General features: G+C 49.0%; 5 protein-coding genes across 5 annotated transcripts; 3 read left to right on the top strand and 2 right to left on the bottom strand.

Annotated features, from left to right (window-relative positions):
• Positions 1 to 865: 865 nt before the first annotated feature.
• DFJ58DRAFT_739232 (uncharacterized protein) lies at positions 866 to 4,765 on the top strand (the record flags this gene model as incomplete). The annotated part of the gene is made up of 13 exons (XM_041387028.1): positions 866 to 1,091; positions 1,150 to 1,650; positions 1,701 to 1,753; positions 1,804 to 1,974; positions 2,025 to 2,128; positions 2,179 to 2,253; positions 2,310 to 2,476; positions 2,529 to 2,777; positions 2,825 to 3,511; positions 3,574 to 3,612; positions 3,681 to 3,713; positions 3,776 to 4,231; positions 4,293 to 4,765. The coding sequence occupies 13 exons, from the start codon at positions 866 to 868 to the stop codon at positions 4,763 to 4,765; spliced, it is 3,234 nt and encodes a 1,077-aa protein (XP_041234766.1).
• Positions 4,766 to 6,697: 1,932 nt separating this feature from the next.
• On the top strand, positions 6,698 to 7,522 carry DFJ58DRAFT_832290 (uncharacterized protein; the record flags this gene model as incomplete). The annotated part of the gene is made up of 4 exons (XM_041392223.1): positions 6,698 to 6,716; positions 6,776 to 6,919; positions 6,975 to 7,200; positions 7,254 to 7,522. Coding segments are annotated over 4 exons (444 nt in total), but the record flags the coding sequence as incomplete, so codon positions are not given.
• Positions 7,523 to 10,029: 2,507 nt separating this feature from the next.
• Positions 10,030 to 12,381, bottom strand: DFJ58DRAFT_739230 (uncharacterized protein; the record flags this gene model as incomplete). Its single annotated transcript, XM_041387027.1, has 9 exons — positions 10,030 to 10,805; positions 10,836 to 11,124; positions 11,174 to 11,227; positions 11,282 to 11,298; positions 11,364 to 11,505; positions 11,554 to 11,906; positions 11,959 to 12,175; positions 12,226 to 12,264; positions 12,319 to 12,381. 9 exons carry the CDS (start codon positions 12,379 to 12,381, stop codon positions 10,030 to 10,032), a joined length of 1,950 nt encoding a protein of 649 aa, XP_041234764.1.
• A 715-nt stretch (positions 12,382 to 13,096) lies between these two features.
• DFJ58DRAFT_739229 (uncharacterized protein) lies at positions 13,097 to 13,678 on the top strand (the record flags this gene model as incomplete). Its single annotated transcript, XM_041387026.1, has 2 exons — positions 13,097 to 13,424; positions 13,473 to 13,678. 2 exons carry the CDS (start codon positions 13,097 to 13,099, stop codon positions 13,676 to 13,678), a joined length of 534 nt encoding a protein of 177 aa, XP_041234763.1.
• Positions 13,679 to 13,829: 151 nt separating this feature from the next.
• Positions 13,830 to 15,084, bottom strand: DFJ58DRAFT_850059 (uncharacterized protein; the record flags this gene model as incomplete). The annotated part of the gene is made up of 4 exons (XM_041393743.1): positions 13,830 to 14,606; positions 14,783 to 14,919; positions 14,940 to 15,000; positions 15,034 to 15,084. Coding segments are annotated over 4 exons (1,026 nt in total), but the record flags the coding sequence as incomplete, so codon positions are not given.
• Between the last annotated feature and the right edge of the window lie 43 nt (positions 15,085 to 15,127).

Here is a 15,127-nt window from a genome sequence, read left to right as displayed (position 1 = left end):
GTGATTGTCGCCCTACCAAGCATCTCAGACGTTAACTGGTATAACGGCAAGTAACTGAATACTTTCAAATGTAGATAGCATGTCAGTACAACAGTTTCTTTTTTGAAATTGTACTTTGATTTCTGATGTACAGTATCAGACCTCATCTTGATTCAAACTCAGTAGAGGTAACTTGTCGGTTCATTGACATTATCCTTAGTTACCAACACGACATTCATTTTCAGCCTCTCTGTAGCCTCTCGGGCCTCCCCAAACCCTCATCCTTTATACCTCTTCGAGCTACTACTAACGTCTGGGTTCGCAGTTACTGTTTCTGATCACTCCTTCGTTTCTGGTAACCACTTCGATTTGAAGTTATTCGGGGGTCATCGGTTGCAGAGTAAGTCACTTGCGCCTTTCTAGCACTCATTTCAGCCTTTGTGACATAATGATACTACAGTCTGGATCTTCAGCTGCACTATAAGTCCCTTGTTCTTTCAATTTTCGCATCATCTGTAATATTCTTTTCAGCCTTTCTGACATGACAGTACTGTCATTGGGTCTAGACCATATCGGCCGCAAAGTAAGTCACTTGTGCTCAATGTCATCTGTATTTGAATCATTCTGAACCCTCTTTTTAGCCTCCCAAGCCTCCTCAGAGCCTCCTCAGCGCCTCACTCAAACCCTCACTTAGGCCCTTGCCCACACATTCTTGAACTTGTTAAAGTCTCAGGTAGGATGAGCTCGGATCCGATGGGATCAAGGGTGGATGAAGCAGGCTTAGCTGCGGAGGTCCGAAGGTATGGATATATGGATGTACGAAGGTGTACGGATCCGAACCGATAGTGGACTGGAGGACTGCAGGCATGGATAAGGGTATGGAGTCATGGATAAGGGTATGGAGGTCCGGATGTGCATCCGGAAGGCGTCCGGAAGGCGTGGGAACATCATCGGACGTAGGTCCAGAATACGGGATATGACAGTCCCCGTGGCTAGTCGACATGCCTCACCGTTTCCTACCCCACAAACCCCTGCGCAGATCCAGGATATTTTTTTTAATTCTATGCGCCAGCAACCTGCATGGATGGATCCTGACTCCTATGACACCTTTAGTATGATGGGGGCTGAGTCTTTTTACCTGGGGGAACCCAACATCACCTCATCGCGCAGGACATGAGCCGTCTAGCACCACCACCAACAAGTTTTTAATTTTCCTACGAGTTATCGGGTCAAGCAACCTCTCGTACATGTTCCCTGGAGCCTTACGCTACAGGCCAAACTCCTTCAGGAATTTACACAGGATTTTTCTGGTGATGTTGCCCCATTTCATCCCTCAGCCTGTTCCATCGTCATTGTCTCAAGATCATGCACCTCCCGTCCCAGCAACGAACATTATTCCACCAACGCCATTCCAGACTAATGCTGCCTCTTTGATGAATACAATTGGTGCAAGTCCTTCATTCCATGAACGCTTTCCCGAAGAGCGCGAGCCGGTGACCCGTCAAGAGGGACATACAATTACTGGACGCAGGTCGGCGGAGCTGAATGCAGCATTAGATGTCGGGTTTGCTGCAGTCGAGCGCGGCTTTCTTGATCTCTCTATGTCTACTACACTCCCTATTTCCCAATTGATCAACTTATTCTTGAAGAGTCGCGGGCGCACCGTGAATGGTATTAATTACTGGAACTTGTACGCTAACTACTTCAAAGAGCATATGCAGACTGGAACTTGCGCGCATTGGCAGAGAGGCCCCAGCCGGAGGCGGCACGCCCAGTAAGTACTATATTACATCTTCTTTTGCACAAGGTTTATATTCCTTACAGGTGCGACCGTGCGCACGCAGTGTTACGACAAATTCAAAGAGGCCTATCCCGATTCTTACCAAGACCTCTTGTTCATGCACGAGGAGGCATCGCTCCTTGGATCATCTACTCAAGACAATAGCTCAGCGTGGACAGGGATTTCAGAAACATTATCGAAGAGTAATACAGATTGTATGTCATCTCACCTGAACTTTCGTCATCATCTCACATTGCTATTGTAGCTCGAGTCTGCCTCCGCTAAATCTGGCTTCGAAGCAGCCATCGTCCTATGTGGCAAAGTGGTCAATGAAGACGGGTCACTCGGCCATTCATATAACACAGCCAGGTGCTGCAGGGGTAAGATTCTTTGTCGTCTAAATCCTCACGTATACTTAGCAAGATGCAGTTCTGGCAAACACGATGCCGTGCGAGTGATGATGCCATCATCGGGCATCTTAAAGCACACGTGTAGTAAGTATGATTGTATCTACCTTTATGCTACTGACTGACACCACATCTTCAAACAGTAATAGTACATCCTTGGCCGAGGTGGATGAAGCATTCCATGATGATACTTGCAGTGACCTATTGACCCCCCACTCGCCTCCAAACAATGGTCGTGATCAGTCTCAGGCACCCGAGGGACGGGATGATGCTTTGAAGTGGGTTAAGCTTGAACTTATCAAACAAGTCGGTATGTCAGAACGTCACTGGTCTTTTAATTCATCTGACTAAATGTATACTAGCCCAGCTTGGGGGCAAGTGTGCCTGGGATAAAAACTTCCCTTGGAAGGGCATGTCCAGCGCACTTGCTGACGCCAATCTCTGCATCAAGGGATATCCAACTGAAAGGTGTCTCTTGCCTGGTGAAACTCACAATGAGAACTCGAAGAATAAGGGCATTGGAGCGCTGACACAGAAGGAAATTGCGGTGCTCGTGGAGGCATTGAAGTCAGGAACCATGAAAGTTGTCAAAGTTGACAAGGCGTATCGAGGTAAGATTCTCGTTGTAAGAACATTCTGATTCTAATGTTATGTGCAGCATCTGTTATGGCCTCTGAGAGGCCTGTCATCACAGGCATAGCGCCTCCTTCTGACTGGCCACATGCTGGTGCTAGACGGCTGTTTGTTAATGGCGACACCGACTACCATGGCCCAGCTCGTCTCAAGCCCAGCAATGCGACTACCAAAGTCAAGAAGGCTGATAAAGTGACGAAGGCCCCTCCACCACCTAACGCCGACGCCAATGACGACGATGATTCGGATGACGATCATCCAATAGTACCTACTACTCGGAAGTTCAGAAAATTTGCCACACGAGTAGATGTCATGGAACCGCCACCATCACGTCCATTTAGAGTCGTTACACTACCACCCTCACACCCGCTCAAAGTCGCTCGAAAGCCGGGACCGACTGCCGCAGCACAGTGCGAGGTGATTGAAATTAGTACTTCAGCTGGGGAGAATGTCGCCACAGAGCCTGAATCGGAGTATGAAGAAGCACGCGGGAAGAAGAGGAAACTGAAGTTCGTGGATACTTCACATGCGTTAAAAAGGCCGGCCCCGTCCAGCGAGAAGTCTGATACTTCGAAAGTGGAGAAGAAGGCTGCACGGCCGAAGCAACCCAAAACGCCTGCCCTACCAACTTCTCCGATAAAGGGTGGCCCTCTGTCCCCATTGACAGTGGGATCATCGAGTGTAGCAGCATCGCCAGAGCCTGAGACTGCAGGTGAGTACTCTTTATTTTATATTAACTTTACTTGACTCGAGGCGTATAGCTACTGGTACCAGCATTCCTCCAGGATGGTCCCTCTAACGTGCGCACAAAGGGTAAGCCTTTTTTCGAAACAGCTATTCTTACAGAATGGCTAAGGATCTACCGTCTATGTACTCTCTAGTAAAACCACGCCCACTCACAAAGGAATCCAAGGGTAAGATGAAACGTGCTCTTCGCATGGCGTATGGCCGCTCGGATGGATCTGAAGTTGATGAGGGCGAGAGGCGGTTGCAGCTGTGAAGAGTGGTGTCTCCTCTGGTTTAGATCATGTCCCTAAGGAGACGTTACAGAAGGACCTACCTTCAGAGGCGATGCAGGATGACGGACCAGTAGGAGATCAGCAGGAACCACCTCGAGTCACCAATCCCATCAAGGATCCTCGTACTATTGACGACTCTCATGACTCCCGTGACCCTCCAGCCAACCCACCCCAAGCTCATGATGAGCTCTCTGTCCATCATGACCCTCGTGAGGGTATCCAGCAAGGCTCTGACAAGGGTGATGCTGTACGCCTCTCACGGGAACCTCAACATGAAATTGTCCACAATGACCCTCATGAGGGTGAGCCTCTTCACGATCCCCGCGAGCCTCGTCAGGACCCTCGAGACACTCCCCATCACGTCCCTCGCAACACCTCGCGCGATCCTCATCAGCCTCTTCGCAATCATTCTCGTGAGCCATGGTACATACACGAGGCTGTGCAGTCGTCGTGAGGTCCACCATCTGCGTGAAGATACCCCAATCACTGAGCATGATGCTCTCTACCCTCGCGATGCCTTCTACCACCGTGACGTTCGCAATCACCGTTATGCTGGTTCGCAACCTCCCGACCATTATGGACCTGAGCCTCGTACTAACGATGAATATGCCATGCGGGATAGCTCACCAGCCTTGGAGGTATACCGTGATGATCATTATGCTCACAGTGAGCACGAACGCTCATACTCAAGTCGATACAGTCCGGTACTTGGTCCTAACTATGCTCGTGAGAATGGATACTCTCGACGCGATGACCTTGATGAACGGCGGGCACTTGGTGGAGGAACTTACCGTGGTGGATACCCTCAAGGCAGGACTCGTTACCATAATTCCAGATGGGCAGATCACATCCGCGATACTGTGCCTTTGGACTATGTTCCTCATGACAATGTGGCACGATCATTTAGTCAAGATCCAGTTAACCCTCCTCGCCCCCCTTCATCTTAATTGTATTTCAATTTGCGTACGCTCGTGTTTTTTTGGATGCTACTTTTGCTCATCGTCTCGTGCTGCAGATGATGGTTTGCTCATTCCTAACTCATCCTGCGCTCATATTTCCCTGTCCCTTTCGTACCCTACTTATGTTACTATGGACTTATTGTTTTGACTTCTCCTTGTTTTGACAATGTCAGTATAGCGGCTCCAATGCCTGCTCTCGATTGCGTCAGGACACATTTGAAAACACTGAATCTTAAGAACAATGATACAGCAGTGTGATATATATTATTAGAATGACAACTACAACGGAAAAAAACATAATGTAAGTAGAGAAAACATGCGAGAAAATGACATAGGTGTAAGTAGAAACACGGGGGGTAAAACATGAGTCATGCGCGAGGAGCACCAGAGGCTCTAGGTTATCTTGAGGGCAGCGGGACCTACAATATGATGATCTCGAGGGCAGCGGAACATAAAATAACACGCTAAAGGCTCTCTAGAACCACATGAGACGACCAGAACCAACCCTCCAACGAGGCCTACAAGGGTATTCTGGTGACTCTTGAGGATTTGAGGGAGACCCTCTTGCGAGAGGGTTGTCTCAGAGATGTGTTTTGTCCTACATGGAAACCGGGTCTAACAGACCTTGACAAGCTCTAAAAGTGCTGCCAAGGGTGATTCATGAGTCCATGATATGGTAGTGACTAGTGTCTTGGCACTTGAGTGAGCCAGACTCGGCTGGACGGACGGACCCGAAAATCTGGCCTGTGTGATATGCTGTGACTTATAACATTTGCGTGACTGCTGACTTCTGTGGGGTGCCGATTGCACTGCCAGAAAGGATAGTACCACTACATAATCGATTTATTTCTAGCTAACTTCTAGTGAGAACAGCAGTTCGTGATGGGCAGATAGCAAGTTCGGGTAACTTACTCGGTAGCACCGCGACCGTGTGGTATACTGTTTCAAATTAAGCATCACAGCCCTCAAGATGCAAGGAAATCCTATCGCACCTTATAAGGATCGTAGTATATCAGTAATCAACGATTAGCGGCCCATAAGTCTCTTCAGGTCCCATTCGATCTGCAGTCTCATGTCAGAACAAGAAGTTGCCGCTGGTCTCCTGCTGGAACAACAGTGCAGGTGGTTCGTCAGCATATTTTAACTGACTTGTGGCTATCGTGATTGTGCTGAACATCGGTTTCAGTGCCAATCATTACCCTGATGTTATATGAGTACCGTCAGTGGCCTTCGGGAACCTTGTCACCACTGCTGCTGAACGAAAGATCGTCTAGTTCTTCTGTTAGACAGAGGTAAATCAAGGTCATGGTCTTCTCTTCTAGCGGTTGAGTACTTATTACCAGCATAGGTTGATTATGTCTGGGTCAGTGTTCAACCTAGATCTGCACAACCATATCAGCCCGGAGATTGACTGGATCACCAGAAACGACTGTGGTCGCTAATGTCATGCCTGTACCTCATTGTGAGTTTTGCTGCTGCTTGGATGCGGAAAGCGCTTATGCATTGTATTATATTTTATTTGCTACGCTAGGTTCGATATTTTGGTCTTTTCCTGGCACTGTACGTCGTCGTGGCTCCTTGACACGGCCCTTTGCTGACACTCATACCAGGCTGTGCGGCTTCTGTGCTGTAGCCCTATGCCTACCCGACCAATTATCAACTGACTAGCGCTAGGGGGAGGTTTGTTATACATACCTGAATCAGTCAGTGTGTCGAATGCTTTCCATCTAGAGAGTTTGGGTCTGACCCACGTCCTAGCCGTACGTCCCAAATACGTCTCAAGAGTCAAGTCTCAAGAGTTGTTGTTCTCGTATCATTATAGCTGCAAGTATATTGTTTTCAACCTGATGCGCATCCACTTATCATCAAGGTGAATTAGGCTACGGTCTTATCGATCTAATTGAATGGGGATTTTCAGTATATTTCTGGTTTGTGGAGGGTATGATATAGTACTTACATTCTCGCATCTTGTTATGGATTTAAATCTTGCGTCCACAGCTATTCTCATCTGGTGTCTTTATGCTATATGCAACCAATCCAAGCTCCTACTTCATGTTTTAGTGGGATTATTCTTGCCCATTCGTCGCCCTCTCAATCGGGACGGACATCTATCTATACAGTCGACAGCAACGGTGTTCTCAGGTGAATTTTTACTCGGATGAATTTGGCTGCAAGCTGACCCTGCCTCATTGCACAGTGAAAGAAATCATAACTCGACATGCCAAATATTGCACTCTTTCCTTCAACATAGGACCTATGCCTGCAATCTATACTTCGATCCCCATTGTGTGCTATGACATCTTACTAGTTGTTCTCGCGGCTGCCATCCTCGCGAGGCACTTTAAGGAACGGAGGGAAACCCAAATGAGGGCTAATACATATATGGTTATGATCGTTCGGTATCATATCCTGTACTTTGCCCTGTAGGTCCCCTTTCATCGAGTGGGTTGTGAACGTATCCATCGACCTCCGCTAGGAATTTGACAAACCAAATCTTATTGGTTATATTATGGGCTCATATTCTGGTATGATACTTCCAAAGGGTTATACAGAGATAACTAACATGCGCACTCGTACTACGTAGACCCCAGCGATGAGTCTCTCAGCTTTTCAACGATACTGCGCCATTTATTCTCGCGCCCCGTCTCATCATCAGTATTTGGGATACACATGCCCATGATGACTGCGTAGAAGTCAGCACGACTGTTCGAGGACTGTGTATGTTGGACTTCTCCACTGAGGTTCGAGCAGCACGAGATGGTCTCCGTCATATAATTCTGGCATGCTGGTACCTCAGCATGAAGACAAATGATCAGGGTAGAGCAGGGCAGCCAACTTTTTAGCGCCTGATAGTGTACATAGTAGTCATACCTTGAGCTGTTGAAGGTGCAATGTAGACCGAATGATGAAACATCAGCATGGTTCCCCGTAGGCGCAGGTGCAGTTTGTAGCCTATAAACCCTCGACGAACATCAACTATTGAGAGGTGATCCATTAGAGCACCCGACCCGGTATCATCCTAACCCGGGTGTCATCCTAATATCATGTCTGTCAAACATATATATTCCCCCTGTCATTGCATGTCACTCACCTGGTTACGTTTATTTTCTCTCTTTACTTAAGGCAGCCAAGAAGCCTTCGTTGCACCTCAGTCTCTTTACCACAGACTGAGGTGTGTATGCTCTTGTCACATACTCATTAGGTTACCTGTAGGCTCGTGCTACCTTAGGTTCGTTCATTAGTAATTTAGTCTCTTTACCATAGACTGAGGCTCGCGCTACCTTAGCTCTCCCTCTCTGACAGGTTATGAGCCCTGCCTAAAGGATAGTGGCATTCTTCCACTAGACGTCTTGTTTCTCTCGACTATATTCTCGCCGACCAACTCCTGCCTTCGGCCCCTGTTATCACATAATGACTTCTACCGACTCTCTTCCCAAGACCGAGAAATACCCGCACGAGAAGCTCACCCTCGACGGCTCTAACTATTCCCAATGGGCAACTGGTTTTAAGATGTGGGCCGGCGGTATTGGGCTGTGGTCATATGTCAGTGGGGATGAGAAAGAACCATCACCACCGGCTCCTCTCACAGACGCTGACCAAAACATCATCCATAAGGAGAAACATGATGAACAGGTGAAACTCTACAAGCAGCGTCGCCTTCTGGCTCTAAGTGCCCTGTCCATGGCCATTGATGCACAGGACTTTGTCTATCTACGCGACATAGATGACCCACACGTTGCGTGGGTTGCCTTAGAGAAGAAATACCTTCCCCAGAAGGCCATCCGCTTCAACTAATACCTCGACCATCTCTTCACTCTCCCAAAAGCGCATGACAGCGCATCCATTGCTGAAACACTCCAAACGCTCATTGTATTGAAGGCAGACCTTGTGGCACGAGCCCCTTCAGTGAATTTACCTGTATCAGACGGACAGCTAAAGGTGACAATGTACCAATAGAGGCGGGCCAGCCCATGTGGGCCCATGGCCATAAGTGTACCATGATAGACGAGTGGGCCGGAGGGTGGTGTGTACCTGTTCCAAACGAATGGGCCGGTGGTATATCTTGTAGACGGTAGTATAGGAATGTACTATATAGGATATCTATGAATATAAATGAATTCAGTGTGCGATGGGGACGAGTGGGCCAAGGGTACAGGGTACAATGGAGACGGGTGGGCCGGGGGTATGGGGTGCACTAGAGTCCAGCGGGCCAGGGATATAGGTGTGATGGGGACGAGTGGGCCAGTATGTGAGGCACAATGGAAGACAAATGGGCCGGGGGGTAAGCTCAATGGAAGATGAGTGGGCCGGGGGGGGGGGGGGGGGTAAGCTCAACGGAAGACGAGTGGGCCGGGGGGTAAAGCTCGATGATATCCCATCCAGTAGATGATGGAAATTTCTTCCGGTATGGAAGGCGAAGGTGAAATGGATGGTATGGATGAACTGGAAGTGTTAAATGAATGGGCCGGAAGAGCCAGAGGGGCATGAAATGGATGATACAGATGAGCCAGTAGTACATGAAATAGATGAGCCAGATGGGGATGAAATGGATGATACAGATGAGCCAGTAGTGAATGAAATGGATGAGCCGGATGGGGATGACATGAATGATACAGATGAGCCGGTAGTGAATGAAATGGATGAGCCTGATGGGGATGAAATGGATGATACAGATGAGATGGTAGTACATGAAATGTATGATACAGATGAGCCGGTAGTGTTAAACGGACAAGCTGGATGGGGGGTGAAATGGATGATACAGATGAGCCGGTAGTGTTAAATGGGCCGGATGGTGATGAAATGTATGATACAGATGGGCCGGGTAGTGAATGAAATGGCTAAGCCGGTGGTGCGCTGTGTGATAGAGGTGAAGGTGAAATGGATTATACAGATGAGCCGGCAGAGTGCCATCCAGTCCCACAACATTCTTACTCCTGAATGCATATTATGCAATTCAAATCATATTGATTGAAAGCATGCAAGGTTGACAACACAATGTAGACGACTAGTACATACAAAAACATGAATGATGTGCTAGTCTTACTGTGTCCAATCACCGGAAGGCTTGCATGGATATCTAGCACTCACTGATCGACCTTGGTGCGACAGAGGTCCATATCGCGGGCGTGGCAAAGGAGCCAAGATGGACTGCGCATTAGCTGGCACACTTGATGGCCTGGCAACTGGGAGATCAGGAGATTGCGCAGGTGGTGACCCTACCGGAGGAACAGACGAGCCGGATTCCCTCATTGTCAATGGCGGGATGTTGGTGGGGTGGATGACACCTGGTTGTGCCTTGCGACCGGTGAGCCATCTGCAGTGTCACCAAACGTATCACCACCGGTCTGGGCACCCATCCAAGATACATCCGGAGTGAAGACATTGTTGGTCACAGTGCGGGCAAACGCACTGATGGATGGGCTGGGAGCTGTGATGGGGGGTGGATTGAATGCCAGTGGACTTGATGCTGTCGCTTGACCGGATCTCTGCTCCCTGAGGTACCTGACAATGCCTCTTACTTCGGCGGTGCACTCAGAGAGGAGTGCACGCTGCGCATGCATATCCTGCTTGATGTGATCAATCTGCATCGACATGGCGCTGTCAGATGCCTCTGTGAGGTCCATTCGACGCTCCAGGCGAAGTTGCTGGAAGTTGATTTCCAATTGATCGCATGTACGAAGTTCCTCCATCTCAAGACAAATTTGGGCCAACATGGCCTCCATCTGGTCATGAGAAAGGGGGTGCCGGGTGGATTGACTGGGTCCGGAAGGCGTGGTAGGGGAGGGCGGGCTGTAAACGACAGGTAATGGTGAGAACCGGATGTCGTCCTCTGAGGCCATGGCCGGTGATGGAGGTGGAGGTGGCAACTCGTCATTGTCGGGCTCGATCCAGTGATCAGGAGGGAAATTGTTTGCAGATGCCAAAGGGGCCGATTGTTGTTGGGCACCCGTCACATCCACAGTGCCATCGAGCATCTGGACGCTCTCGTCTTCCTCTTGGATAGGACTAGGTTGTCGGATTGTCTTGTCTACAAGCATGCATTAGAATAGAATGCAACCGGAAGCAAAAGACTTGCCTTTCACATTAGATTTCTGCCCCATCTTTTTTCCGGTGGCTTTGGACCGGGTCGTCTTAGAGTGAGTGGTGACTGCGGCCACAGGGGGTGCAGTGTTGGTGGTGGGGGCAATGGTGGCGCTCGCTGTATCGGTCCGGATGCATGCCATCTTCCAGAGGTGGCACAACGAGCAAGTCGAGGCGACATCGCCTTTCTTCGTCAACCAGGGGCAACACTCCACCTTCTTCGCCCGGCATCTGTTACAAGGCGGCAGAGAACCATCAGTGGGGGGCTATGAGGAATCAGCATGGTAAAAACATAGCAGTGACTGGAAGACTCACCTGTTCTTGGACCTTGGCTTTCCTGCCGGTGCCCTTGCCCTTGGACTGGATGGACTATGGAATAATGTCAGTCTGGATTCGACCTTCGCAGTTACATGCAAATCCTACCAGTTTTTGTCGCTTCCCTGGTCGTACAGTGGCCTGTACCAGGATCAGCGATGGACCGGCAAATATAAAGAACAATAAAAACTTGCCTTTGATCTGCCTTGTGCCTCTTCATCCTCCTCCAATTCATCTACTTCTTCATTGCCCTCACTCACAACCAACCGACTTGCCTTCAGTGTGCCTGGCTTTTTTGCAGGGATGACAGCCTTGCGTGTTGATTTCTGGGGCTGTTTTCAGTGTTAGTAATGTTGAATTTACGAAGAAAAAACACTTACCTCGATGTCCAGAAGATTATCGACATTGATGAAGTCGTCATCCTCATCGCCGTCAACTTCCGGTGCCTTGGCCTTCCCCTTCCCCTTCACCTTCTCAGTGTCAGTGTCAGTGTCAGACAAGTTCTCCTTCGACTTGATGACAGGCTTCTGGGACTGGTTGGCACGAGGCAAAGGAGGGCTGGTACTGAGGCGATGTTTCCGTGTTTTCGACGGCCCTGCCGGTGCAGGCTCACCGGATGCTGCATGTCTGGGCATGCGAATGCTGACATGTGGCACAGGTGCTGGGGCACGAGCAGGAGCAGGTGGTGGTGCAGGTGTGGGCGCAGGTGCAGGCGTAGGTACCGGTGCAGTTGCTATTGCAGTCTTAGGTGTGAGTACCGGTGGGATGAGGAGGAAGACACTCACCAGGAGCTGCAGGCGCAATAGGTGGTACATCACCCAATGTCTTACTGTACAATGGGTGCTTCATGCACATGTCCTGATTGTGCCCAAGACGGGTCCAGTCCGGTATTTCCACCAATTGTGTGGTGCGCCTCTGAGCGCGAAAGATCTCTGCTGCAAGTGACAGCAGGCCAGGGGGGACATAGGAAGCCTCCTTCCCATAGGCGCGAATCGCATCATTCTGTGTGACCATAGTATCAATCAAAGCAACTGACAGAGAATGAAACATACCACTTCGCGAGCAATCTTCCGGCTCAACTCCATTTTTTCCTCTTGCGACGGCAATCAGATAACGTCTTCAATCATCTCAGTGAGCCGGGCTACAAGAGCTATGAGAGCCTGGTTGGCAGCGGCAGTGGAAGACGCAGAAGTAGAGTGAGAAGACATGGCAGGGAGATGATTGCAGTAGAGACTTAGTGGACAAGTAATCCAGAAGAGACGTGTTCAACAACCACCCTTGGGAAAATGTCGGCAACCGGCAACCCGGCCTGACCCAGATATATCTGAGTCCATTGTTCGCTGTCAGCGTCTATTTTTATATCTGAATATCACATTGTGTGGTTCACACATCATCAGCAATCAATTGTCACTAGCTAACCTGTGACGAAACCATCCGGTCACAGGCTGCAGCAGAACATCTATTCTGCCGGTGATCTTATGAAGACCGCGGATTTATACAACCCTTTCATTAAAATGAAAACAAGAAGGATGTGATTGTCCGCCATTGCCAAGCATAATCTACATGTGCCTAGTGAGGACAAAGGTAAGAATTTATATACTACTACAATGGACCGGTTGACATTATCCGGCATGCCAGTATTTGACACCTTGCAGCTGAGAGGTGAGGAGCGCACTTACAACAACCTTATGATGGATTGTTCAAGCATGGATGAATGTGAGTTCATCTCATGCACAGCAAAGACAATTGACATCACCTTTGAAGACCTAGATGTCATGTCAGCTCATGACCGGCTGAGAGATGGCAATAGATTGAAGACGGTCCACTTTCAAACCGGGGATGACCACCGGTCATTGGACGTGGGTTTTTCTGAGTCAGATGATGACCGGATAACCAACCCTCACAAACCACTCACAACCGGACATGTTGGATATGCAATTCCCCACCCTGTCTGACGATGAACAGTCAAATGGTGAGATGTTAGAATTGGGGTTTCCTCCAGAGTCAGACGTGGGAGATGTGCTAGATTTGGGGTTCGATATCGATGTCAGTGATCCAGCCAGACACACAGATGAGGTGCTGGAAATGGGCTTCAACATGAATCATGTAGATGAATCGCTGGACTTAAGGAATAATATCACGCCGGATGAAAACCCTCTGGAGATGGGTTTTGATATGGATTCGGTGCATGAAAGCCCTCTAGAGATGGGTTTTGATGTGGATCCGGCGCATGTTGACCCGGATCGATCTTGTAAGCCTTCTTGTTGCTCCAGATATCATACTGACCATTGAAATTCAGTCGCTGTCATTCGACCGGATCCCATTGGATTTGTAATCCAATGGGCTGTAGGCAATTTGCATATAGCAATCCACCGGTTGGATATGGACCGGGCTGGTGATGCAATGTCGCCGGACGAGGCCTTTGCAAGACAAGAAGTCCTTGACTGCACACAAGAGTTGTTGCTGGCATGTCAACTGATATCGATATCTCGACTTTCAACATGAAGTATGTATTTCCGGTCATATGCTATCTACACCTATCGCTAGAATACTTGTGTGCAAAGATCCAAATTACTACTACTGCATATACTGAGCTTTGTAAGAGGCCTTTGAAGTTCTAAGAGAGCACTTTGGCTCAGGATCGGTGGTCTGTGCTTCATGTCCTTGGGCTTTCTTGCCGGTGGTCCTTGGGGCAAGCGGGTGTTGGTTTGGGCACCGGTGTTTTGTGGTTTTTCTTCTTGGCATGGATACCAGATGTAGGACCAAATGCTCGACTGTTTGAAGGAGGAGGATCGTTGTCATGAGCACCGGTTGATTGCGCAGAACCGGTACTGGCGTTGTTTGGCTGGGATTTCTTTCTTGGAGGCCGACTGTCCGACTCTAAATCAGATTGAATGTGATCAACCCTACTGCACTTTTTAGTTAGTTTTAATTTAGGTGGCAAAGGAACCGGCACGGATTTATTGACCAGTGGGTGGGGATCTTCATGCTCTGCAGCAGATGGAGCCGGACTAGCCCTGCTGCGCATGTTGACCGGCCTGGATTTCTTGACCGGTATGTGATTTGTGGCAGGTGTCAACTTTGGAGGTGGCGATGTGCCGTCGTCGTCGTCGTCGTCGTCCTTCTCATCATCATCGTCATCGTCCTTCTCTTCGTTGTCGTTGTTGTTGTCGTCCTTCTCTTCATCTTCATCATCCTTGTCCTCGTCTTCACTACTTGACACCTGTTCCACCCTCCCAGTGCGCTTTCTGGTAGACTTTTTCACTGGATCCTTGGGTCTCGTGTCAGAACCGTTTCCGGAAATCACCTCTGCCGATTCTCTCATCGTCTTATCGTCGCCTTCCCAGCCTTTAAATTCAAAGGTTGGGCGAACATGGCCCTTCTGTCTTTGACACCACAACTCTAACAGCCGGTCAGCATCAGCCAACTGAATCTTTGACGGATCGTCAAGCTTCCAGCCGGTAGGTAAAAATTTGGCTGCGATAAAGTCCCCCTGAGCCTTCCCTCACTGAGGCTCAAGGCACAGATGCCTTTGGTTGTTGGCTGCACAACCCTGAAAATAGCCGGTCAGTTGATCAGCTCTCCAGATGCATCATTTGTGAAACTGACTGTAGTGTTTTGTGAGGAACATCCTGATAAGACACTTTTTACTCTCAAGGTTAAGCCTTTCACATCTGGTATGACCGGCAGCCCATAGCTATCCACCTCTAAAGGATATTCGTCCTTCTTTCCGCCTTTCTTCCTGCCTTTTTTCACCTCCCCTCACTATCGTCATCATCATTATTCAGGTCAACATCTGGTATCACCCATGTCGCATAAGTACTTGACTGAACAATGCAAGATTGTCAACAGAAGCTCACCAAACTCTTCTCCAGCATAGGCATTCCACTCTGCTCCATGGGCTTCCAGTCCTTCGTATCGGTAAAACTATTGCCCTCCAACTTTTCATTGAAG

Source organism: Suillus subalutaceus (assembly GCF_016647625.1).
Source record: "Suillus subalutaceus strain FC151 chromosome Unknown DFJ58scaffold_644, whole genome shotgun sequence".
NCBI classification, from domain to species: Eukaryota; Fungi; Basidiomycota; class Agaricomycetes; order Boletales; family Suillaceae; genus Suillus; species Suillus subalutaceus.
The sequence above is the reverse complement of the archived record's forward strand: the minus strand, read 5'-3'. Positions and strand labels throughout refer to the sequence as shown.